This window comes from Boleophthalmus pectinirostris, unplaced genomic scaffold, assembly GCF_026225935.1.
Source record: "Boleophthalmus pectinirostris isolate CB_2022bp ecotype Guang Dong unplaced genomic scaffold, ASM2622593v1 HiC_scaffold_17, whole genome shotgun sequence".
Taxonomy (NCBI): domain Eukaryota; kingdom Metazoa; phylum Chordata; class Actinopteri; order Gobiiformes; family Gobiidae; genus Boleophthalmus; species Boleophthalmus pectinirostris.
Genome location: NW_026571115.1, coordinates 10,262,409 through 10,288,597, shown reverse-complemented (window position 1 = coordinate 10,288,597; position 26,189 = coordinate 10,262,409). Strand labels below are relative to the sequence as shown.

The following is a 26,189-nucleotide window of genomic DNA, read 5'->3' as shown; positions in this document are numbered from 1 at the left end:
CTGATTGGAATTGCAATGCTTGTCAGAAAACGCATAATTAGATATGTAAATTAGATGGACATCACACAAAGTCCTTCAGTATTGAGCCACCCTGTTCTTCATCTCTCTGTAGTAAGAAATCTGTCATCCGAGCTCATTGCAGAGAAATATTCCTGGAAAAACGGGCTTTACTGTGATGATTCAGTGGTGCCCGGTTTGGTCCAGACTGCACAGAAGACACAGTGTTTATTCTAAAGTCTCTACGGCGCCTCCTGCTGTCCCCGCACCTCCAGCTCTGGCTCCGGTCCACACCGGGGCATCTGTCCATTACACACATCCAGAAATACAAGAGGCCACTGCAAAATGAGCATGCTCCCAGCTTTTAAAGGTCCTATATTACACAAAATGGATTCTTGGGAACTTTAAGACATGTAAGAATGCTGTTACGTCTTCTAAAAATGTACCTGGGTTGTGTTTTGTTTCATTCACATATGTTTGAGTAATCTATTATTATTAATCTGTCTACATCTCAAAATGCTCAAAATGTCATATAATGTTAGTTTTCAAGTTAACAGCTACTTTTTACATTTTGTTCAGTAGAGATTGGCAATCCTAGCTCTGAAATTATTCCAAATGATTTTTGATGAAGGTTTATGGAGCTTAAAAACACAGTGAAGCTCTTCCTGTACACAACAAACACAATTCCAGTTATATTTTTTAATACATACTGTACATACATCTATAAAGATCAGAAAATAGCATACTATGGGTAATAGAGGGTCTGCTACCTGCTTTTCTCCATTGAGATGTTAATGCGTTGACTGAAATGTTCCACAGTATGGCTTTAAAGTTACCCCTCTAGTGTTTATTTCACTATAAGGTGTTTTAGTCCTCAAATATACTGCATGCACTCTTACTGTGAGCTGGATCGTTTCTTTGCAGATCTGACTTGTAACATGTACTGATTTTCTTGGCATTTTTTTGTATGTAGTATTTATTTATTTAATGTGTTTTTATTGTTAAGGATGTGAGAATGTGTTTATAATTGTGCATTTTTACTGCTCAAGTGTTGCTCTATCGAAGTTTTATTGTATTTTGTGCAATGACAATAAATCTAATCTCATCTAAAGCATTAACATCTCCATGGAGACAAGATGAGTTACACTGTACCTTTAAAAGAAAGTATTTTAAAGGTGTTCTATATAATTCTTCTCCTCCAGCTCTCACAGCCACGAAAAGTCTTGAAACTGCCGCAGACGACGCCGGCCAAATATCGACCAAGAAAGAGTTTATCAATCATGATTTCAGCTGAAGCTTTTAACAGTCTATGCTCTATTGATCTCGCTGAATTATTCATGGGTTTTTGTCAAATTCACACAGACTTTTTTAGAGCTGAATCACAGAAGTGGCTGGCTACACTTTGATTAATCATCTTTTGAATTGTCTCTTTTTTTGACTGTTCTTTCTGTATTGTCTTTTTGCAGCCGGTGCATTTGGCTCAGAGCAGTTTTCAACTCACAGCGTTTGGACAAACCTTCACTTTGGACCTGGAGTTAAACCAGTAAGACTTCTTTTGATATGTGATTGTCTATAACTGTTTTAGGGTTGGCAAAAGTATCAAAAATCAGATACTAATCGATGCTAAAACTAGTATTGAAACTAGATTCTCATTTGAGCAGGTATCTATACTAAAAAAGCCACGTTCACTGACAGAAATGACTCTTTAGAATGATCTTGAGGTGTATCAGAATAAGTAAGAGCACATAGACTAGTATACGCCCACGGACCACTATGGAACCTACCTGAGCGACTGAGGGATTACACAGATATAACACTACATGGTAATATAAAAGAAAGTATTGTTATTTAATGTTTAATATCATAAGCTATTTCTAAAGAAGGAGTTTTTCAAATTATCATTGTGGTATTGAAATCAGTAACAAGTCTACTCCTTAGTATTGACATTTTAGTATTATGATAGTACTAAACTGTGTATTATAAAATGGATTCTATTTAGTATTTTGAGGATAAGTCAATTTAATACCCGACTATTATGAGTAGCTATAAGTAAATCAAACTATTATCTAGATCTAATGCTACCACTACTATAACTCTTTGGCTTCTTTATAACTATATATCTATAACTGCTATTACATCACTTCATTATGGTCAGATAACCTTAGTCTACAGTTTAAACAGTTTATATTAATTACTTATCCTATTCTTAACAAATTTACTCTTTACTCTTTACTCCAAACCCATAGCTGCTCTGATATCTCTTATAGTTAGGTCCTTACATTTTGGTCTGTATACAGATTTCAGTCCCTGCAGTGTAAGACATACTCGCCCACGCTTATCCATTGTACACCAGCATTCATAGACACTTGGAGGATGAAGTGTTGCCCAAGGACACAACTTCAGTGTAGCCAGAGCTGGGTTTGAACCACCCACCTTTGGGTTAGTGCTCTTGCCACAAAAATCACAGAATTTCTTTCACATATCCATATACCAACTCCAAACTTTATATTTTGAAATGTAGAATTTATTATCCATGAACAGGGGAGGTAGATATAGCAAAGTATGAATATCACACTTTTATGGGAGCCAGATTACGATTTTGAGTTTATCACGATTCATATACATCTTGTATTGTTTTATTCATTGCTTTCAGAATTATGAAAAATGTAACCTTTTGCTGTAGTTTTAGGACTGTTGAACTGGTCAAACTGCTGCTTAAAAACACACAAAGTTTATTTTATCACTTTAATATGAAGTGACTTCTGCACAAAATGTGACTCAACTGCTTTCTTAAAGGTTTTTGTTTAAAAAAAAAAAGGGCTGAGGGTTAGTTTTTGGTCAATTTAAATTATATATATATATGGGGAAAATATATATTAGCCCAAAAATATTGGCAGAGCTGATTGGCCATCGGTTGCTCTGGATTTTAAACAGTTGATGTCGGCAGCGGCCATGAAACAAAAAACATCGGTCAATCTCTAGTACTGTTCACTCGGCTGTCACTCATCCATAAATCTACCATATGAACCATAAAACTTTATAAATGTGAATATATTACAGGTATGACTTATCTCTCCCTCTCTCCCTGTAGCCACCTCCTGTCTTCTGAATATGTGGAGCGGGACTTTAAGCAGGATGGCAGACCTTCTCAATTGGCGGTAAGGCTGTGTGTGTATATCTGTGTGTGTGAGTGTGGGCGACGCCGCTCTGCTCTCAAATACTCAATGTCAGAAGTGCAAACAGCATATTAATGAGATGACCGAGGTGTGAAGACATTTGGACATTTGGTGGAGAGTTAACAAGCGACAAGTCAAAATCAGTTTTACTTTTCTACTTTGCTGTTTCAGTTCTGTTTTTGTTGAGAAAGAGATAATTTAATCGTTATAGACCTGGTTTAGTTCACTCATTTGTTGGTTGTTTTTGGTTTTGACATACATACATATTTAGTATTGCAAATTTCTTAGTCTTATTGCTTATTCTTCTTAGTTCTATCTGTCATATTCTTTAGAACTAGATCCACTTTGGAGAAATAGACCAGTAAGAGCTTTAATCATATCCATTTTTCTTATTGCATGTTTGAGTAATATTGATACTTTGCAGCTGATGTCATCAACATTCTCTGAGGGCATGATGCTAACTGTAGGCACTGCTCTGTCTGATTCTTGTTAGACTTTAATCAGAGCTTCATTTGAAAATCTGACCACAACAAATTTAACTTAGACTTAACTGGAACTATGTAACGGGTAGACTGATTTGTGCTCTTAAACAAGTCCCTCTCAAATAACATTACAGCTAGCATTTGCCAACAGTTTTTCAGTTAGTCACTCGCACATTTTTTGTTGAAAATCAAACACCTAAACAGAACCGTGAATACTTGTATTGATCACAGGCTTTTCAGACAATCTTAATACTTAAAAAATTGCAGTGTTTTCTTATTGGTGCATTGTATCACCATGGTAACTGCTGAACATTCCACCATAGAGATACACATGGAACACTTGATGTCACTGCAAAGTATACATTTGAGACGCCAGATGCTCTGCACTTCCTTCAATCCTCACATGTTTCGGCAAAGCAGCTCTGTTGGAATGACGTTTATGGTTTTGTACTATAAAGAGGCAGTTTTGAACAGGTTGTCAGTGGTCCTGTTTTGAAGTTCTTTTAAATAAACACTGTGATTTAACATGAACCAATTCTAAAAATACCGATACGAAAGCATAATATGTCCTCTTTTAATACACAGATAGATATATACTGTATTGACCTTGAAGGAAATTCAATAAATAATATGAGTATGACCCAATTGTTTCATGCTTTAATTCATCTTAAATACACATTTAGAAAAGCTATTTATCTACTCTAATTAATCCTGATTTAGACCTGATTTATTTCTGTATTCAGAAATAAATCGAAATTAAATCATGTCTATTTTTGTGGTCGCATTGTCAAGGTATATTATTTTAGTTCTTATTTTTTTGTTTAGTTAAGTTGTTGTTAAATCCATTAAACACTGGATTTAATTGAAAATGCAAAACCACCCCCGCTATTTTAATGTTATGTTTAATTATGTGTGCGTCTCATCTTTTTTTCTGTTGTCTATTTTTGGAAAGTGCGTTGTGTGCTCTTTGTGGTAAAACTAGGCTGCAGTTTCTATGTAGCTTCTCTGTTCTGTGCCTTAGTTACTCGCATGAAATGGAAAAGCAAAAGGGCAGTGGAAGCCTATGGCAAAAAGAAGTGAGAGAGTGAATCAATGAGATGGAGTATTGGACAATAGTATGCGCTTATTGTTTGTTTATAGTCAGGGATGCACTATTAATGCATTTTTAATTGAATTGAGATCCAGTTGCTTTAATAGTCAATGAGCAACATGGGGCTTTTTAATCGTGAGGTCTGTAGCCAATACTCTGTCAGTAAAAGAATGCGCTTTGGAGCAGATTTCAGACTTTGGAGAAAAAATTTTGAATACTGTGACTAAAATGCCAATGATTAAATGCCTTGTCTTGTTTCTGCTAATTACGTCAATATTCCAAGAAAGATCGGTCACAATACGTTGCAAAATATATAAATAAAGATAACAAATCGTGACAATTTTAAAAGTGCACTGTGTAACTTTTTGGTTGGGGGTCCGTCACCTGCTTGTTGCTATGGATATGTCATTGCTCTGCCTGTAATGTTTCACAGTATAACATTAAACAATTGTACCTTTCATTTATTCAATTACAGGTGGTTTTATTGCTCAAACTGCTTAGAAAATCAGGCATTCTGACTGTGAGCGGGTTTGCCTCTCCACAGATCTGACTTGTAACTTTGTCTGGCTTGCTCTCCATGGTGATAGAAAGGTTTAATGCCATACTGTGAAACATTCCAGAAAAAGCAATAACATCTACAGAGAGAAAAGCATATGCTGGACCCTCCACTGGAAAAGTTACAAAATGTACCTTTTAAATTTTTTTTATTTTTTATTTTAATCTTGCTGTTTATAGCACATGAAATTTACATTGTTATTCAAATTTTATATTTCATAGAGCTGGTTGCATACAAGAGGAATGGGAACATTGATCATCATGTCAATAATCAGGAATAATTATAAAACGGTAGCAGCAATTACTGGCCTGTCACGATAATTACTATATTGACTTAACGTTCAATACATGAAAGATGGAACAATCATTTTTGAAAGTCAATATTTATCATGGGGATTTTTTCTTTGAACCAGTGGGAACATTTTTGTTATTTTTTGGTACTACGATAAGATTTGAGTTATATAGATGTTTGAATTATAAACTTTTATGACTCATTATAGATACAAACTAATTACTTAAGTGTTGCATTCTGTTATTTGTTTGTTGCAGCTCATATTTTTTTTTACAATATTGTACATTTTGAATCATTTTTGTGGATAATTATGCTTTATATTTTGCTTTCAATATTATCGATTATCGTCTATATTTACTTCAGCAATGTATTGCACTTGAAAATTTGTTACGTTGACATGCCTAGTAACACTAAAAATGGACTTTGTATATTATAGTAGCCATCCAGCAGTCTGTGGAAAAACTGTATTCTAAGTATATATTTATTGTGATTCAAGTCTGGAGCGTAGTACAGTTAGTGTGTGTTGATGTCCAGTGGGGATGATGATGTTGGTGATGGGCAAAGAACACAAATATGCCACTCATGTGTCTGCAGCCGCCCACCACCGGCACTCCACTGTCTCCTCCCACAACTGCCATCCCCGAACAAACTATCCTTCTGAGCTTTCGGCCAATCACATGGCTGTTTCCATAGCAACCGGTGAGCTCGCCGATGTCATTAAGTTCTTGGCTTCTATGGAAAAAAAAAAAAAAAAAACGCAGAGGAAAGATCTGGGAATGACTAGGATAGTGAAATAATAGAACCCACATAGAAGTTATTTTAATATCACTTTATGCAATTTAATGAGTTTATAAGAGCAGTGGCAGAGCAGGTTTTAGAAAATGCCCACCAATGGAAGGGTGACTGGTTTGAACCCTACCCAAGCACAATATTGTTTTAAAAAGTTATATCAGTTCAGTTAAAGATGTGCTATGTAACTTTTCCAATAGAGGGTACATCACCTGCTTTTCTCCACGGAGATGTTATTGCCTTGCTAGAAACTGAAGTTATCTATGAAACATTTGTTGAATATTGCTGGTGTTTTATTTCCAAGTTTAATGCCATACTGTTGAACATTCCAAGAAAAGCAATAACATCTCCACTGAGACAAGAGTGTAGCAAACCTCTGCCAAAAAAGTTACATCGTGCACCTTTAAAAATTGAGAATTTATATAAACTGTGCAAAAAAGCAACCAGGATTTACTGATTTTTATGACCTTTTAATATTTTATTATTTCTATTTTGTGTTTAGAAAAAGAATAGATTTGTTTTGAAAGTGTCTTTAGTGTTCTAATGGACGGTTATTTTGAAACGGCCCACAGCAGTGGCCCACGGAGAGGGCAGATTGTAGCTCTGTTGGGGAGAGTCCTCACCTGAAGAGCAGTGTTAACTATATCTCTCCTCCTTGCTCCCTCTTTCCTCTCATTTCTCCTCTCTCCTTCATCACCCTCTCTTCTCCCCTCCTCTCTCCATATGCCTTGTACCTCCCTTTTTCACCCCTCTCTCTTCTTCTGCACCTTCTCCCTCCTCTCTTCAAGTTTTGTCCAACATTCCTCCTCTCTCCTCATCTGTCCTACCTTCCTCTCCCCCCTTCCTTCTCTCATTCATCTTTCCTCCCTCCTACACCACCATTCTTCATCTTCTCTTTCTCCTTCCTCTCCTCCACACTCATCTTCCTTATGCTTCTCTCCTTGTTCCCCTTGTTTCTCCTCCTCCTTTTATCCATGTCACCTCTCATCCTCACTACCCAACTCTCCTTCATGGTGTCTCTCCAACAGTACTCTCCTCCTGTCCTCCCTCCCTCTCTCCTTCCTTCCTCTTCTCTTCCCATCATCTCCCACTAGTCCTGTCACGAACAAATTTTGAATCATGATATATTGGTATACATAAACATTGCGATAAACAATAATACTGAAACTTCTTTATGCCTCTGATTAAATATTAAGATATAGTATCACTGACCAGTAATTAGCCATGGAAATGTCTTATTCAACCCTCTACATCTCAAATCTTATCACATTACAACTAAAATCGCAAAAATCTCCCCACTTTTGCAAAGAAAAGGTACCCACAATAAAAACTGAACCTAAAAAACAGGTCTACTCCCAACCTTTCTCCTCATCTCTCTCTTCCTCTTCTCCCTCTCTCTCCTCCTCCTCCTCCTCTCCATGGGACCAGCCCTGTGGATCTAGGCCAGTGCGTCATGGCTGATCTCACCCTCACATTTCCATTCAGAGCTCTGAGGTGCTCTGTGTCTGGGTGCAAGGTCGACCCCACTTTCTCACAGGTCCCCCTCTGTGTTTTATCACCTCACCTCCAGGTCATCTCCCTCCTCTGTGACCTTGAGGAGAGGTGTGTGAACCCTGTCTGAGGTAGCAGCACACAGAGGAGAAGGGAGGATAGGAGGAAACATTGTTATGATTTAGAATTAAACGGCCTATATTGCGGTATTTTCTTATCGAGGTTATAATGTTGTTTCTTCATCACAAACATACCTTGTGTTTTGTTTCATTCACACATGTTTAACACACAAATCCCTCATATTTAGGCTAAGTTCTTCTCACAAATAGAAAACACTCTGTCCCACCTTGACCCCTTGACAAAACACAACAACTCCAGGTATGTTTTTGAGGAGATAACAACATTATAACATGACTTAAAGCTCACAAGAGTCAATTTTGTGTAATATAGGACCTTTAATAAAAAAATTAAAGCTATATTTCGATCATTGTTGTTTTCAATTTAGTGTGATTGAACTTGCGTGTACTGTATAATTCATGCTTTAAATGTCATGCATAAAGGAGACATTTACATAGCAGAAGGTCAGTGGGCAGGTCTCTGGGAGGCTAAGGGCACAGGGTCATTTACAGCCATATTTTATCCTGTTTAGACAAGATAAATGAACAAAGAATAATATGACCTGATTCATATTTTAATGGTTATGGTTAAGGTGCACTTTTATTGTCCTTGTAGGATCATTTGTCCTCTGCATTTGACCCGTCCTTCAATGTCACTCATGTGGAGATTCTAGCAGTATTAGTGTTGTGCATGTGTTTTGCCATACAGTCAGTGGTGTCAACAACGGCAAACTTTAAATGTTTATAATATACAAATTGTTCTGTTTGGAAAGCATAATTTATTCAAGAGCTCATTACTTACCACCATGTCCCAAATAGAACGCGAGCATGGAGGCTCTTCTGGCTCCATTGACAAATCTGTCACCCCTCTCTGTAACTGCTGGAGGGAGTCTCATTTTGGTCTTAAAATGTTTATATTAACCCACTCTAGATTATATTGGTGTTTTAATTTTGCTATTTTGTTCCTAATATGGACATAGCTTCAAATGTGCTCCTGTAACTGCCTGCCTCTATGAGCTTCATTTGACTGGAGCGGAACGCTGTGGTTGACGTTCTCCCTCAGTCCACTTCTTTATTCAGTCTATGCTCAGTCTTTATATTGTGAAAAGATGAACACACTGATTTTTGAGACTGAGTTCTTTGCTGTTAAAAGTCAGCAGTGTGGTATTCATTTGGTGTTGTTAAATAAATGTTTTCTTTGTCTAATAAGTTATATGGCCTTGGCTCAGTTGATAGAGACAGTAGGGGAGCCTATTAAACCAAATGTTGGCACAGCTTTTGAGGAAGGCATTTGATCTACCATACTAAGCCAAAGTAGAAAAATAATCCATATCTCAATCAATCAACAAGAGTAGCTGAGGAAGAGTAAATGAGTAACTAACTGAAAAAAAGATGATTTATGATTTATTATTGTGATTTCAGGGAGGGGAGCACTGTTATTACCAGGGCAGGATACGAGACTTACCGGGGTCCTGGGCAGCGCTCTCCACCTGTCATGGCCTTTGGTAAGACAAAATGTTAAGTTAAATTAAAAAAAATACAAATCAAAATTGTTAATATATTTTCTCAAATGTTCTTCAGTGGCATGTTTTCCGATGGCTTCTTTTCTTATGGGATCGAACCTGTGCAGAATGGAAGTGTCAAGGTAAATTATTTGTGTTCAATTTGGATGTATCATTTTAGGTTTATTCTTTTTTTTTTTTTTTTTTTTCTTTTTTACAGTTATTTTTTATGTGTTTTTCTTGTAGGAAGATGGTGCTCACTTAATTCGCCGAATGCCTGATATCAGACTTACTCCACATTGTACAGGTATACACACATTTATCCAACTTATGGAATCCTTTTAATGCACTGCTTTTTGGTTGTTTGTTTGTTTGTTTTTTGAAGCTATATTTAGAATGTTGAGAATGTTATATAATTGTACTTACTGCATGTTAAATTATCAGGTAGAATTTGTTCTGATTAAAAAATTAAGAGATGAAACCAGCTTTGTAGCACCATAATTAGTCAAATTACTTATCAAGGCACTTCCATTGCCTACTTGATCTATACGGCTTAGTAGTAGTAGTAGTAGTAGTAGTAGTAGTAGTAGTAGTAGTAGTAGTAGTAGTAGTAGTAGTAGATTTAACTATAGTAGTAATTAATGTTAATATTATTTGTAGGATTTTATTGACTTTAGATGATTTATTAATGAAATAAAACTCCAGAATGTTCCATGTAAAATTGTATTTATGGGCTATACTTGATACTTTGATGTGCGACAGTTAAAAGCAAGTAAAAAGTTTATGACCGTGACTCTATTTAAATCCCCAGCGCTATATTTTCTTCTCTGTAAACTTGTTGCTGTGTTCAGACTGTGTGAAGGACAGTGGGCGGTGGAGCAGAGGAGGTGATGGAGCCTGGGAGCAGCCGGAGCCAGAGAAGGCCTCACACGCTCTGAGGAGGACCAAGCGCTACATCCGAAGACCCTCTGTCCAGACCGAGACCAAATATATCGAGCTCATGGTGGTCAACGACAATGAGATGGTGAGAAAAACAGGGGCATTTTACTGTGAATTTGACAGAAGTCTTGTGGTTTTAATCTTGTAGTTTACATCTTAATCTCAGATAAGGAACACTGGCCAATTTACATGTACTATATTAACCTGCTTGTCTCCATGGTGATATCTTAATGCCATGCTATGTAACATTTCTGGTAGGGCAACGCAATATAGCGTATTCATATTGAAATTGCAGTTTGAGTCTATCAAATCACAAAGGCTGCACTCATTCCTGTAGACTGAAGCACTGTAACACCTTATTGTAATGCATTTTATATATGTGTCTGTTGTGTATAGTGTGAATGAATGAAATGTGAAACATGGGACCAGTCTCTCAAATCTGCAAAACAAATTTACCTACAGGTACATAGCAACCAAACTTACCCTATTATAATTTAGAGATACATTTCTGAGAAGTGTTGTTGTACCTGTAGGTTAGACATCTACAAACGTGTTTTGAAATTCATAGAAGTCTTGTATTAGTTTATCAGTTCATATTTCAGTCTCTTCTCAAATGTTAATGCTCCTGGAGTTATATTTACGATGTTTAAATTGAACAGAATCCTACTTTTTACAAATCTAAACTCAATACTTGTCAGAAAAACAGTTCACAGTTCAAGTTTTTCCCAAATTTTTACAGCACTATTTTCTGGCAAAGCAAAAACATGTCCATGGAGACAAGCAGGTGGCAGACGCTGTTTCATAAAATTTAAATTGAGCACAGTTATAAACTATTTATAAACATTCAAATCTCTCTTCAGTGATAGTACTTGGTTTGACTGAGCGGGTGTGTGGTCCTCCACTGTTTTCCCATATAGATTTTGTGGTATTAAAATGTAGTGCAGCAGACAGGAGGGTCTATTGCTAATTTATATTAGAGGGGGCTCCCCAAATTTCTGCCAACGGGCCTGTTAAAATATAATAGTTCTATGTTTTTTCAAGAAAGGAAAGTTTAGTTGACTTTTTCTAAATTAGTCCTAGCCCCTACATATATTGGACCATATTTTTAACATGTAAGGGTGTACTTGAAATTTACACCAACACGGAGAGAATATACAAACTCCACACAATCTCAAACCTGTTAAGTAATCCTTGTTATTTTTCTCACCTATAAATATTTTTTTCTAGTTTGTGAAGTTGAAAAACAGCCAAACAAAGAATTTTGCCAAAGCAGTTGTCAACATGGCCGATGCAGTAAGTGTCAATCATCATATATCATAACCTTATAAAGATTATTTTTCATACCTTATTTTTGTCTTCACTGCTGCTTAAACAGCCTTACACTAATTGGCTTGCTGATCTTGGTTTGGTCCACAGATCTTTAAGGAGCAGTTGAACACTCGGATTGTGCTGGTTGCCATGGAGACGTGGACCTCTAAAGACCTGGTGCCTGTGATGGAGGACCCTCTAGTCACTCTACAAAACTTCATGAAGTACAGAAAAGACAACATCAGAGAACAGTGCGATGCTGTACACCTTTTATCGTAAGTGGATTTATTATGTTAAAACTACTACTATTATGTGTAACAAGGCATTGATCAACACTCAAAAAAACAAATCTTGTTTATATGTTATTTTGTCAACTATTATGGGTTGAACCAGAATAAATTAAGCAAGGATTTAACCCAAAAATAGACAATTTTTTATTTTATTTTTTGGTTATAGTAGTCCCCAATTTGGCATAAAACATATCTATCCCAATAGATAATATTTTGCCTGTATGTATTAGACATATGATATTTAATTATAGACATTTTATTGAGAAAAAAAACCCAAAACAAAACTGTAGAACATTCCAGGTATTCTCAATGGAGACAAGCAAGTACATAGCCAGGCTGGCACCACATGGTGCCTTCGCTCAATTTAATTTCTCTCGAGCGACTAGGTCAGGAATCAAAATACACTAGACCATTCGCAAAAACACCAGAAGTGTGAGTTCGGGCACCAACCAATCAGCAAAGAGCCATATATTCTGTGTTGGCAACAATTCCCCAGATCGAGGATTTAAAGCCGGAACAAAGAGAATGTTTGGTGAATTTTATCAAGGGGAAAGACATTATTGCCCTTCCTATCGGATTTGGGAAAAGCTTAATATACCAGTTAGCCCCATTAGTGGTGCATTATATATGTCACAACCAAATAGCAGTGATTGGTTAAATTAAAAAAGTACCTGCCTACCGTCGAGCGAACGAATTCTAATGCTGCAAGATCAGACGGTTTCTACGAAGTGAAACCAGGTGATGAATCAGGCTAGCGAGTATACCCTCTCCACCTGAAAAGTAGTACACCTATACTTTTTCAGTGTTTTTCCTGCTACTTGCCAATATATTGAAGCCGTTTCAAACCAAATATTAAAATTCTCTCTCTCTATGTGCAGAGGTCGGACCTTTCACAGTAGTAGAAGTGGGACGGCCTACACAGGAGGGGTGTGTTCTTTGACGAAAGGTGGAGGCGTTAATGAGGTGAGGACACAGTAAAGTAAGAAAAATTTATTCAAACTAAGTAATAAAATATTTATTAAGTTTATGTTTTTGTTACAGTTTGGGAGTGTAGGAGCCATGGCCATCACACTGTGCCAAAGTCTGGGGCAGAACATCGGGATGAGGTGGAACAATTTGCGCAACTCTGCAGGTAAAATCAATAGGGAATATTTGTATGTTTGTAATTATACATTTTGTGAATTGTTTATTGAATAGATAAAACTTAGTGTCCCAACAAATAAGAGGATCAGGAATTTAATCAAGGAGTATGATACATTGATAAGTTACATTGATGTTGGTGAGGATGATGGTTTTGCTGCTTCAGTGGAGATGGGTTGGTTGCAGCCCAGTGTTGTAATTGTGAAAGAAGCGATTCCAGACCAGGCAGAAAGAAGCCCTTTATCTGATACCAGAATAGTGAAGGTAGAGACACTAGGTGCATGCACGTCTTACAAAAAAGCTTCCTTGTGGAGAAGTGGAGAAAATTCTAACTGTAGAAGTCTGGACATATGTGGATTTAAACAAATTTTGCATAATTGTCATACAAGGTCGTAAATTACCTTTGACGGAAATGCAAAATAGTCACAGAAAAACTGCTTGTATAAGCAGAAAAGATTGTTTACAGGGGTCTCTTGTCACCAAGTACATAAATAATTGCAGTCTGTAACTGAAGGAGCTGGTCCAGTGGGAACATTTTGAAACAAGTACATTTATTAATTTACTCTGGAAACAATTTCATCCCAGTTTTTGTAATACACAGTAATTAACATAAGTTTAAATAGCGAAGATAATAAATTATAACACAATTCATGCTTTCAAATGTTCATATACAAGGGTAACAGAGAAAAGAGTATATACTGTATTTAGATGGGACTAAACCCAAAACTAAACCTGCTTTAAACTAAGTTTAAACCAGTACTAACTCAGGACCAAAACAAGTCTTCATCAGGATTTCACTGGGATCAGCATCATTTTTGAAACTATGTAATGAATAGGGTTGAGTTAATATAAGTTTTCTTTCCAAACCTTTTCGAGAAATGTTCTTTTCTGTTGTCTCGAAATAAAAACAAATCAGTCAATCAATCAGTCAAACCCGGGTCTCTTAACTAGATATGACAAGACACATTTCTAATGAGACACGGGATTAAGTCTATGAGACAAAACGTGATTTTGACCAAGCTCTAAATGAATTGTGCAGAAATATAAAGCTTTTGCTACTAGTAAATGTAACTGAGTAAATATAACTGCTAGTATTACCCACCTCTGTTAATTGTCAAATGGGAAAACATGCCTACATATTTGACTATGTCTTTGTAAGAATTATGATTGTTATGATTTCCTCACTTGAAGGTGCAGTATGTAACTTTGTGGTTGGAGGTCTATCACCTGCTTGGTTCTATGAATATGACATTGCTTTTTCTGGAATGTTCCACAGTATGACATTAAACACCTCTACCTTACATTTATTAAATTGCCAGTGGTTTTATGGCTCAAAAATACCTAGAAAAATAGACATTCTGAGTGTGAGCTGGGTTGCTTCTCCACAGATCTGACTTGTAACTCTGTCTGGTTTGGTCTATGTGCAGATAGAACAGTTTAATGCCATACTGTGAAACATTCCAGACAAAGCAATAACATCTCCATGGAGAAAAGCATTTGACAGACCAGAAATTTTACAAAATGCACCTTTAAATAATATGTTGAAATTTCAAAACAATCTTGGGAGAAGCTTTGAAATTGTTTGAATTACATGCTTATTTATTACTCTTGCATGAGATAGCATGGTATTATAATAGAGGACATAAGTCATAGAGCGTACTGTAGCAGAGATAGTGATGGTAAAAGCAGGATTGATAGTGGGGCGTGAGGGGGATGTGAGTGGCCCCTCTCAGTGTAGATGCTCCGTCCTGTTGAGCTCTTCCGTAATTAGACTTATATACATTAGTCACCTGGATCTGGGAGGGAGGGGCTGGTGGTTAGAGTGGGGCTGCCATTGAACAATAGACCAGTGATGGATGCTAGGGGGGATTCAGAACCATATTTCACAGATGGGACAGGAGCTCAGCGCAATCTCCAATGGCTCTGTGTGTAAAGGACTCCCATAAAGAAGTCTAGATGGCTATAAATCTTTGAGCTGGTGAAAACTGTGTTCGTCGTATACTTACTGTCAGGACCGTCGATAGAAATCTGGGGGCCCGGGACAAGAAGCCTCATATGGACCCCTCTCTTATATGACTTAATAGGAAATGGGTCCAGTTTTGGGTCCCTAATCCCTTTAATCTCCTTTGTAATGTATTTGCATGTATGAGTGTTATTTCTGTATAACTTTACTGTCTTTGCCCTTAGGTGACTGCAGATGCCCTGATGCTTGGTTGGGCTGCATCATGGAGGACACAGGGTAGGCCAGTTACTAATTATGTAAAGAACACAAACAAAGCAAATATATTAAAAATAAAAATAAATAAAACATCTTGCAAAAAATTTAGCTTTTCTAATAAACAATTGAATAATAAATTACTTTGAAGTTAGAGTTCGGTGGTATGATATTAAAAATCCATTCCATTCCATTCCATTTTCTTCCGCTTATCCGGGGCCGGGTCGCGGAGGCAGCAGTCTAAGCAGGGACTCCCAGACTTCCCTTTCCACGCACACTTCCTCCAGCTCTTCTGGGGGAACCCCAAGGCGTTCCCAGGCCAGCCGAGAAACATAGTCCCTCCAGCGTGTCCTGGGTCTTCCCCGGGGCCTCCTCCCAGTGGGACATGCCCAGAACACCTCCCGAGGGAGGCGTCCAGGAGGCATCCGGAAAAGATGCCCGAGCCACCTCAACTGGCTCCTCTCAACGTGAAGGAGCAGTGGCTCTACTCCGAGCTCCTCCTGTGTGACTGAACTCCTCACCCTATCTCTAAGGGAGCGCCCAGCCACCCTGCGGAGGAAACTCATTTCGGCCGCTTGTATCCGCAATCTCGTCCTTTCGGTCACTACCCAGAGCTCATGACCATAGGTGAGGGCAGGAACGTAGATTGACCGGTAAATCGAGAGCTTTGCCTTTCGGCTCAGCTCCCTCTTCACCACAACGGTCCGATACAGCGACCGCATCACTGCTGAAGCTGCACCGATCCGCCTGTCAATCTCACGGTCCGTCCTTCCCTCACTCGTGAACAAGACCCCGAGATACTTGAACTCCTCCACTTGGGGCAGGGACTCTCCACCCACCTGGAGAGGGCAAGCCACCTTTTTCCGGTCGAGAACCATGGCCTCGGATTTGGAGGAGCTGATCTTCATCCCAGCCACTTCACACTCGGCTGCAAACCGCCCCAGTGCACACTGCAGGTCCTGGTTCGATGAAGCCAACAGGACAACATCATGTGCGAACAGCAAAGATGAAATCCTGTGGTCCCCAAACCGGACCCCCTCCGGCCCCTGACTGCACCTAGAAATTCTGTCCATAAAAACAATGAACAGAACCGAAGGGCAGCCCTGGTGGAGTCCAACATGCACCGGGAACAGGTCTGACTTACTGCCGGCAATGCGAACACAGCTCCTGCTCCGGTCATACAGGGACCGGACAGCCCTTAGCAAAGGGCCCCGGACCCCATACTCCCGGAGCACCCCCCACAGGACACCACGAGGGACACGGTCGAATGCCTTCTCCAGATCCACAAAACACATGTGGACTGGTTGGGCAAACTCCCATGAACCCTCGAGCACCCGATGGAGGGTGTAGAGCTGGTCCAGTGTTCCGCGGCCAGGACGAAAACCACACTGCTCCTCCTGAATCCGAGGTTCGACTATCGGGTGGATTCTCCTCTCCAGTACCCTGGCATAGACCTTACCGGGAAGGCTGAGGAGTGTGATCCCCCTATAGTTGGAACACACCCTCCGGTCCCCCTTCTTATACAGAGGGACCACCACCCCGGTTTGCCAGTCCAGAGGTACTGTCCCCGACCGCCACGCGATGTTGAAGAGGCGTGTCAGCCAAGACAGCCCCACAACATCCAGAGACTTCAGGTACTCAGGACGGATCTCGTCCACCCCCGGAGCCTTGCCACCAAGGAGCTTGCCAACCACCTCAGTGACTTCAGCCAGGGTGATATTAAAAATCATATTGTGATAATTTCATGTTTAATGCAGCTCTAGAGAGAACACAGACTCTCTTTCTTCCCCCTCCACTCCTCCTATTGGTTGGCCTCTGTTATGCTTTGAGTGAGTGACAGGTGGATTTAACCAATCACAGCAAAATATTAACTATCAAAAACATCAGCCCGTTTCAGTTATCTTCTAAAGGCATTATAAAGTATAAAGTTATACTATATAACTTTTCTGGTGTTATTACTACAACAGATGTATTGACTGCCTAAAATAGTCCACAGTATGGCATTAAACTTCTCTGTCTCCATGGAGACATGCTGGTGATGAAGCAGGGTAAGTTACAGTTACAGATCAGATCAGTGGAAAGGCAAGCTTGCTCTTTTTCAAGGTATTTTTAGCAAAAAAAAAACATGTGAAATGAAATACATGGAAGACAGATCAGTTTAATGCCATACTGTAGAATATTCCAGGTGAAGCAATAGCATTTAATCAGGAAATTAAATAGTGCACCTTTAAGAGTACATGCATTTTGGTTGAATAGAAATTGTAATGAAATTATTTTGAAAAACTGGATTACGCATTTCAGAATAATTTATGCTGCTACATCCAGATGGTATTTACAGTTGGTTTCAAACTCAAATATCAGATATCAAAACATGGTTAATATTCCTGTCCTGTGGCATTTACTCAGTCTTCTACTGTTTTTGACACAGCTACAATCTGCCCAGAAAGTTCTCTCGCTGCAGTGTTGATGAGTACATCCAGTTCTTGCTTCAGGGAGGTGGGAGCTGCCTCTTCAACAAGCCCAACAAGGTGAGGGCCATGTGGGCACGTGGGCAGAGGACGGGCACCAGCTTCCAGTCAGTCACACACACAAAAACGCGCGCACACACACACACACACACATACACACACTGAAATATACTACAGGAGTCTAGAGAAAACAACTGTGTGTTTAAAGGTCCTATATTACGCAAAATTGACTCTTCTAGCCATGTTGTAATGTTGCTAGCTCATCAAAAACATACCTGGAGTTGTGTTTTGCTTTATTCATACATGTTTGCATAACTCTTTAGTATTAGTCTGTCTACATCTCCAAAGCTTAAAATGCTCTGTTCCACTTTGTAATGTCATGAAGCAATAATTTTCTTGTGTTTTGAGTTTGAGAAGAACTCAGCCTTAATATGCAAGAAAACACAACTATAGCACCATTATTTTCATAAATCAATTAAAAAAGAAAGAAAGAAAAATCTGTTCCTTGTGTATAACATTGTACCTACATTTTGGATAGAATTTAATGACTGTTGATGACAGAGATAGAGGATTTCTCATTGCTTCTTCCTTCTTTCCAATTTTTTGTTTTCTACTTTTCTTTATAAACTGCCACCTAACTGATGTAAAACTATGACAGATATTTACCACAGGTACTATCACACCAAACAAAGTCATAATTAGAAAAATATATGAATCTGTCAAAAGCACTTTAAGTCATAAACAAATGTATTTATGTATGTTCAGCTCTTGGACCCCCCGGAGTGTGGGAACGGCTTTGTGGAGCCTGGAGAAGAGTGTGATTGTGGATCTCAAGTGGTGAGTGCTATGAATGTTTGTGTAATGTGCAGAGTCCACTTTAGACTGTTGAAAATATTAGCCTGGTTAGTCAAGTGATATTTATATTATTTCAAGGCAGTAGTAGTAGTAGAAGTAGTAGAAGTAGAAGCAGAAGTAGAAGTATCAATGGCCTGGCAATAAACATCTGTTACAAAAAGACAACAGTTTAAAAGATCCCAATTACTAACTGCTGTATTGCCTTGTAAATAAGGTCAATTTAGTTTTTCCCTCACATAAAGTGTTGCGTAATAGCAGCATTTTGTGTCATAATCAGACCACTGTAAGATGTCTGCATCTAATTAAGGAAGGATTTTTTAAAATTTTGGTTGAATAATGTTGCCCACCCCCACAGCCCACCCCTGTGACTGGTCATCAAAAATACACCAGGAGATTTAAACCTTAGATATGCACCAGACAGTCTTTCTTTGTATAAGAATATGTCTGTATAACACATTACTCTTGGGTGTTAAAATATATAAGCTTTCCATCTGACTCAAATCTGTTTACAAAAGAAAAAAATCAACACGTTTTTCTTTGGCATCCAGATGTTCAAAATTTCTCAGCAGCAAATGGTCTACACTAATTTGCATTTTGTTTGAATTTCATTTTATGACAGATGCCCAGCTGACATCTTCCATTTCCCAAAGAGTACACTGAAATCGAACAGATTTGTCAGGTAGATGATGACTGCGAAATAACATTAAAACATCCCTGTGTGTCTGTGCAGGAGTGTGCGCGTAATGGAGGATCATGCTGTAAAAAATGTACACTTACCCACGATGCCATGTGCAGCAATGGACTCTGTTGCAGCAGCTGTAAGGTAAATATTAGCTTAAGCAAAATACAGCAACTTGTTAGTCCTTGTTTCTGTATCCTAGAGCAAAATAACACAATCTTGACACAGAAGGTTACACAATGTACAGAGTTTTGAGAAAATAAGTAAATAAAACAAAGAATCAGCTATTGTTTTGGGGTGACTCGGGGTACACAAAACTGCATACATGACACATTCATCTTATTCATCACATTATAATAAAGATACACAATGTAACTTTTCCGGTGGGGTGATCTCCTATGTACTTACTTTCGCTTTGCTTTGCCTAGAATGTTTCACAGTTTGGCATTAAACTTATCAATCTTGCATTTATTCAGTTACAGCATTTACTGCTATAATATGCATTCTTTTTATGTGTGGGGTCGCCTCTCCACAGATCTCATCACATGTGGGGGACCCTTCACCAGAAAAGTTAAATAATGCACCTTGACGTTACACGACAAAAAGTTCGATAGTATGTTCATGTGATGTGCTTTGGTGCATACATGTCTCTAATTTATCCATGGGGTACAGAGTGATGAGAATCTAGGGCGGTTGCTATGGCGATTACAACATTTTACAATATCGAAATGTGTGTTGAATGGAAAAAATCTTCAACAACTTGCATATAGTACATACAGTGAGTCTAATACTTTTATATCTTTTCAGTATGAGCAGAGAGGAGTTGTGTGTCGAGACGCTGTGAATGACTGTGACATCCCCGAAACCTGCACCGGAGACTCGAGCCAGGTAACATGTGAAACTGAAATGGTGTCAAAATGGACAAAACACGAGAAAAAAGCCTATTCACACGTTAATTTTCTATCATTTACAGTGTCCCCATAATGTGCATAAACTTGATGGCTACACATGTGATAGCAGTCAGGTAAAAACATTGATTTTGTTGACTAACTTTTAAATATTTTGCTTCTCTTTCTGCATTTAATATCTTTGGTTTTCCTCAGGGGCGATGTTATAGTGGACGGTGTAGAACTCGAGACGGCCAATGCAAAGGACTATGGGGTTATAGTAAGTTCATTAATTGCTATTTTAATCTGCTATTTTAATTTCAGAAAAAAGAACAACAACAACAACAACAGGAAAATATATATTACTTCTATTGGTGTGCTAAGATGTTATGATATCCTATGCAGTTATCTTTAAGTGTCTGTATTCCTTTGGGTTAGTCCATATTTCTTCTAGGTTCACAATAGATAAAATGCATTAGAATTGGATGGAGACAGTTGTGGGCGTCTTAAGAGCTGCTTTACAATATCCACTCCCCCTTTAAGTGTATTTTTTACTGTTTCTGTTTTATTTTTAGATTCTGCAGACAGGTTTTGTTATGAGAAGCTGAACGCAGAGGGGACAGAGAAAGGGAACTGTGGGACCAACCCCGATGGGCAGGGCTGGCTCCAGTGCAACAAACCGTGAGTACAAAATGTGATAATTCATTTTTGTCTCATGTATTCATCTGCATGATTTTATAATAATGTATTTCTCATTTTAGAGATGTATTATGTGGGTTTTTATTCTGTGCCAATGTGACCACGAACCCAAAGTTTGGAGACTTGAGTGGAGAGTTGACCAGTTTCACCCTTTACCACCAGAACAAGTACTTGGACTGTCGGTGAGTAGTGCCAATCAGATATGAGGATTTAGTTTTTCTCATTCCCAGTATATGGACAGGCCATGCCTCATATGAAAGCTCAGAGCCTCACTGAGCTGCAGAGGCTAGCACTGAATGATGGAATTTAGGTAGTGTTGATTCAGATCAATACATTTTAGGTATAAACCAACTCTATTTCAGCATTGAAACTGGTATCTCAAATGAGGGACTCATGTGAAGAAGATTATTACTAAGAATAAATCAGCATTACATTTTGATTTGAACAGTTAGGGACAGTTTATGCATGATACAGGCATGTGTTGATTGTATTTTCAAGTAAACAAAGGAGTCATTTTGCTGGTAGTATAATGATAATTGCAACACTAAATTGTAGCACCCATTGACCTCATGTGTATTCTCTTCAGAGGAGGACACGTTCTGCTGGAGGATGGCTCAGACCTGGGTTATGTGGAGGATGGCACCCCCTGTGGGCCAAACATGATGTGTCTGGAGCGTCGCTGCCTCCCGGTGGTCACCTTTAATCTCAGCACCTGCCCTGGCTCTAACTTTGGACGCATCTGTTCAGACCATGGGGTACACACTTTTACTGTTTATTTTATTTTGAAGACTAAAGTAGTTGTTCTTTCAGTAATAACCAAAAAACTGCTGGTATTTGCAACACCCAAGCACAAAAATTGATAATTTAGCCTTAATATGTTTAATGTTTGATTTTATTTTCGGGACATAGGCCTAGATACACTGATTTTGTAGGAATGTACATTTACCACTGTATTTGAAAAGGTTCCAGCCATGTTTTGAACTATTTAGGTCCAACTTGATTTTTGCTGTTCCTTTTTAAAACTATGGTGTCCTATTCATGGGTTTCAGAATTATGAGAAATTAGGACCGTTGTCATAGTAATTAACCATTACTTATACAAAATCCTCAAAATGTTGCCTACAAACAGGAAACTGAAACTTATGAAGAAATAATCATTGCGTTTTCTTCATTGTTTGTAGACCTGCAGCAATGAGGTGAAGTGCATCTGTGACAGAGACTACACGGGGAAAGACTGCAGCGTTTTTGACCCCATCCCAGAGCCCACTGTCCCCACGGGTCCAGAGAAGAAAGGTCCATACACCCCAAAATTAACTACTCTCTCTCCCTCTCTCTCCCTCTCATACCCTATCATAATCACTGCCATCTCCTCTGTAGCTTCTGTATGTTTCACACTTAGACAAGGTTACACACACAAAGGTAATTTTCAAACTACACTGTCAATTTTGTGGTGTTTTTAACGTCTAGTGAATATGAGTGTGTGTGAGTGTGTGTGTGTGGGTTTATTTGTATTAGAGCTACTGTGACTGTGAAGTACATCAGATCAGCCATAACATTATGAACACCTGATTGATCTTATTAGGCCTATATAATTATTTTTTTCTTATATTCTTACAAGGGATCAAGCTAAAATAATATATGAAATGTTTAAGATGGCAAACATTATGTGAATCTGATTAAAAGGGATTTTAAAATGGATTAATAGATTATATTATGTATTGTAATTTGAGCATATTGGTGATCTGTTTTTTTTATACATAGAGGTAACTTTGCTCCACTATTCATTTAATGATTCATCCATCACAATAAACCAAATTTACTGTGTAATCTTACTGTTTCTGTTCAATATATATGTGCTGTTATCTGTTTCTTGTGTTATTCCTCTTAATGTTATGGCTGCTCAGTGTCTGTACCTGTATCTGTGTGTGTCTGTCTGTTTGTGTGTGCTTGTGTGTGTTTGTGTGTGTGGTGGAAAGTGTCACAGATCATTGCTGTTTTAGGGTCAATAAACTGACAGCACATTCACTCCGAGCTCCAGGCTGTCCCATAAAAAAAGTTATAGACATCTAACTCTCAGTGTGATTGAAAAAATAATATTTTGAATTCTGTCAAAGAAACATCACAATATTAAAACCTGAATCTCTTTTTGCTGAAGTTAAAGGCTTGACATATCAATTTTAATACCAAAATTAAAACAAGTTAAAAAAACACACCCCTTATACAAAACAGTATTATTTTTGCACTAAGTAATTGTATTTTCTTGAAAATTACTGGCAGGTCTTATACTGTTATGACATATGAAGACCACTCTAAACCCTCTTTCAAACTGCATGCTTTCAGTGCCACAGGTGTTCATCATGATAAACAATTGAAGGGTGGATCAAATACAGAGGCGAGATTTCCCTTTGGGGCTACTAAAATGCAACTTAACCAATAAAATACCCTTGGACAGTTACGCATGCAGTCTGAGGCCAGGTTTAAGCTCACGCCTCCTCCCTCTCATCTCTCAGTCTGTAGCTCTCACCTTTGCTCTGTCTCTGTAGTTGCTCTCTCCTCTCTCTCTGTCTCCTCCTCGTGGTCGTGGTACAGTCTTGACGCTGTCCTGACGTGTGTTTTGAGTGGTGTTGTTTTGTTTCTTGCCCCTCCTTCCTTCCTTTATACCCCCCGCCCCCTCCTCCTCCTTCCTTTGTGCAGGTCCCAGTGGCACCAATATCATAATAGGGTCCATCGCAGGTGCAATTCTCCTGGCAGCTATAGTCCTAGGGGGGACGGGCTGGGGATTTAAGTAAGCGTTCTGGCATGCCTCTACCTGTGTACCTGTCTGCTTATACCTGATACGGGACACCCACCTCTCCCACACAAAGGCCTGTCACAATAAATACTACACTGACTTATCGATAAATGTTAGCTGCATATTTTTGGGGCTCAGTATTTATTATGGGTACTTCACCTTTTAACTAGTGGGACATTTTTGTTATTTTTTATTTTTGTAATAGGATTTGAGCTGTTGAGGGTTGAATTAGTAACTTTATATACTTGGTTTCATCGCAACAATTTATTGATACATTGCAGCGACATCACGCCGGCTGGGGTCTTACATGCATGTCTAGGGAAGAATGTTTAGCAGTTACCACGATGACACAATGCGCACATTAGCAAACAATGCCAAAAAGTTTTGAGATCTGTCTGAAAAAGACAGAAAAAATACAAAATGGATTTTAACCATCCATTTTGCGGAGCCTGTGGCCAATAGGAGCGTTCATGGTCCTGTTTAGGTGTTTGATTTTACACAAAAAAGTGAGAGTGACTAACTGAAAAACTGTTGACTAATGCTAGCTAGCTTGTGACTGTAATGTTATTTGAGAAAGACTTGTTTAACAGTACACATTCTGTTGTAGTTTCAGCTTTATGGTCAGATTGTGTTAAAACAAAGCTCAGATTAAAGTCTAACTTGAATAACAGAGCTTCAGACATAGCAGTGCCTCTGGTTAGCATCACCTCCTAGGGAATGTTGATGACATGAGCTGCAAAGTATTAATACGTCTATAATATTCAATACAGATGGGGGGCAGTTAACATTAATATTGTTAAAATGCTGATATTTTATGGTAAAGTACAATGTAATCAATAGGAAAAACTGTCTCTTGTGTCCCATCACATCTACAATTTAAAAACCACCAATAGACACTTACAAGACAGACACAATTTCTATACTACCATATAATACATTTCAAAAAAGTTTTACTACAAGAATCCTGCTCAAGGTCTCAGCACAATAAAATAGTTTCAGTTATTTTTTATTGTGATATTTTTGTAGTTTTTATAAATCGCACTTCAAATGTTCTTATTGTGACAGGTCTGCACTCGCACCCCTGTTTGCCACGGGGAGGGGTCTTGAGACATGCAATTTGCTTGGACTGCTTATGGCCTTTTTACCATATGAAACATCACACATTTTATTATTTAACCAAACTTTTATAAACTTATCTTAGATCCATCCTGCATCTTGCCTTCACTCCCATAGAATAGGGTCAAATTAAGCTGCTAACATGCCAGAAACCACTTCACTACTTACTTAGCCTGACTTTTTCCAACATAGCCTACTCCAAGTGCATTGGATCACTAAGAATGATTGCTAGCACCCTAATCGTATATATTAACATGCCTTGCCTTTGGTGCTATTTTAGCCTGCATCGTCCCATATGCCCCCCCTGCATGCTCGCTATAGTCAAACCTTATTCTCTGAGCTAAAAGGACTACGGAATTAGCTGTTAGCGTCACTACTTCCTGTTCAAGTTTTTATCTATGGGGTTTTTGCTGAGTCGTGCTTAAATTAATAAAAAATTAAGTATAAGACACTGGAGAGTGGGTTGCACGTGGATGTGAGTGACAGCATGTTCAAAGTACAGAAATGAAATGAATACTTCACTGGAGGACACTTCTGTATTTACAATGTTTGTGCCTCAATGCTAACGCTAATGTTGAAGGTAAATAAATATTACAACAACACCTAAAATTGAAATATTCTACTTTTTTTTTAATCATTTGGCAGTCTTTATTTTTATTAATTAGAATTTACTCTTGGTGGTTTATTTCATTTTTATTTTTTTTTACAGTTAATAAAAGTGACTGTTATAAAATGAATTGCATAAGTCCTTTTAGACACAGGGGTAAGTGTGTGTGTGCAGTGCATGTGTGCATGGGCTGTTGTTCAAACCTTTACTTACACAACAGTTACTGGCTGAATATTGTATGTATTGAGATATGCAAAAGTTTCACTCAGATTTGGTGGTATGGAGGCTGCTTTTGCATGTGTTACTAATCCTAAAACTGCCTAAATTGGATGATAAGAGTCAAAGTTTGAATGTTGAGCTGTTAACTTTTGAAGAACAAGTTAAAGGTGCAATGTGAAGTGACATCTGGTGGACAATGTTGGAATTGCACACCTCTGAACAGCGATCTATTTGGTCAGGTAGTTTACAGTTAAAATAAAGGTCTCCATGTATTTATACTTTACCTTTTCATAACAAAAAAAACTGTTGTTAGTGAAGGAATGTACATGTTTATTAGTCAATTTACACAGTGCACCTTTAATCCAACTTCACTGCAGATGTGATTTTATTTTTTTTAAACAAAGTATCTTTTCTATGTTATGTTTTTTTTTTTCCAAAATGCAGGAACATTCGAAGAGGAAGGTATGGAAACTTATCTGACTTAAGC

The 26,189-nt window shown here is 38.2% G+C and overlaps 2 protein-coding genes across 2 annotated transcripts in view; both read left to right on the top strand.

Moving 5' to 3' along the window:
- The window catches only part of nkiras2 (NFKB inhibitor interacting Ras-like 2), a 179,088-nt gene that overhangs the window by 41,326 nt on the left and 111,573 nt on the right, over positions 1–26,189 (top strand). The window lies entirely within an intron of this gene.
- Positions 1–26,189, top strand: part of LOC110161672 (disintegrin and metalloproteinase domain-containing protein 11-like) — a 46,518-nt gene that overhangs the window by 12,994 nt on the left and 7,335 nt on the right. The window contains exons 3-25 of the mRNA XM_055152713.1: positions 1,464–1,540; positions 3,089–3,155; positions 9,411–9,493; positions 9,570–9,633; positions 9,737–9,797; positions 10,342–10,514; positions 11,657–11,722; positions 11,846–12,012; positions 12,906–12,990; positions 13,069–13,159; positions 15,355–15,406; positions 17,811–17,910; positions 18,616–18,687; positions 19,436–19,528; positions 20,192–20,272; positions 20,358–20,408; positions 20,488–20,551; positions 20,847–20,952; positions 21,033–21,152; positions 21,557–21,725; positions 22,151–22,262; positions 23,664–23,754; positions 26,147–26,164. Coding sequence (XP_055008688.1) covers positions 1,464–1,540; positions 3,089–3,155; positions 9,411–9,493; positions 9,570–9,633; positions 9,737–9,797; positions 10,342–10,514; positions 11,657–11,722; positions 11,846–12,012; positions 12,906–12,990; positions 13,069–13,159; positions 15,355–15,406; positions 17,811–17,910; positions 18,616–18,687; positions 19,436–19,528; positions 20,192–20,272; positions 20,358–20,408; positions 20,488–20,551; positions 20,847–20,952; positions 21,033–21,152; positions 21,557–21,725; positions 22,151–22,262; positions 23,664–23,754; positions 26,147–26,164 — 2,063 coding nt within the window. The remainder of the gene's footprint in view (positions 1–1,463; positions 1,541–3,088; positions 3,156–9,410; positions 9,494–9,569; positions 9,634–9,736; positions 9,798–10,341; positions 10,515–11,656; positions 11,723–11,845; positions 12,013–12,905; positions 12,991–13,068; positions 13,160–15,354; positions 15,407–17,810; positions 17,911–18,615; positions 18,688–19,435; positions 19,529–20,191; positions 20,273–20,357; positions 20,409–20,487; positions 20,552–20,846; positions 20,953–21,032; positions 21,153–21,556; positions 21,726–22,150; positions 22,263–23,663; positions 23,755–26,146; positions 26,165–26,189) is intronic.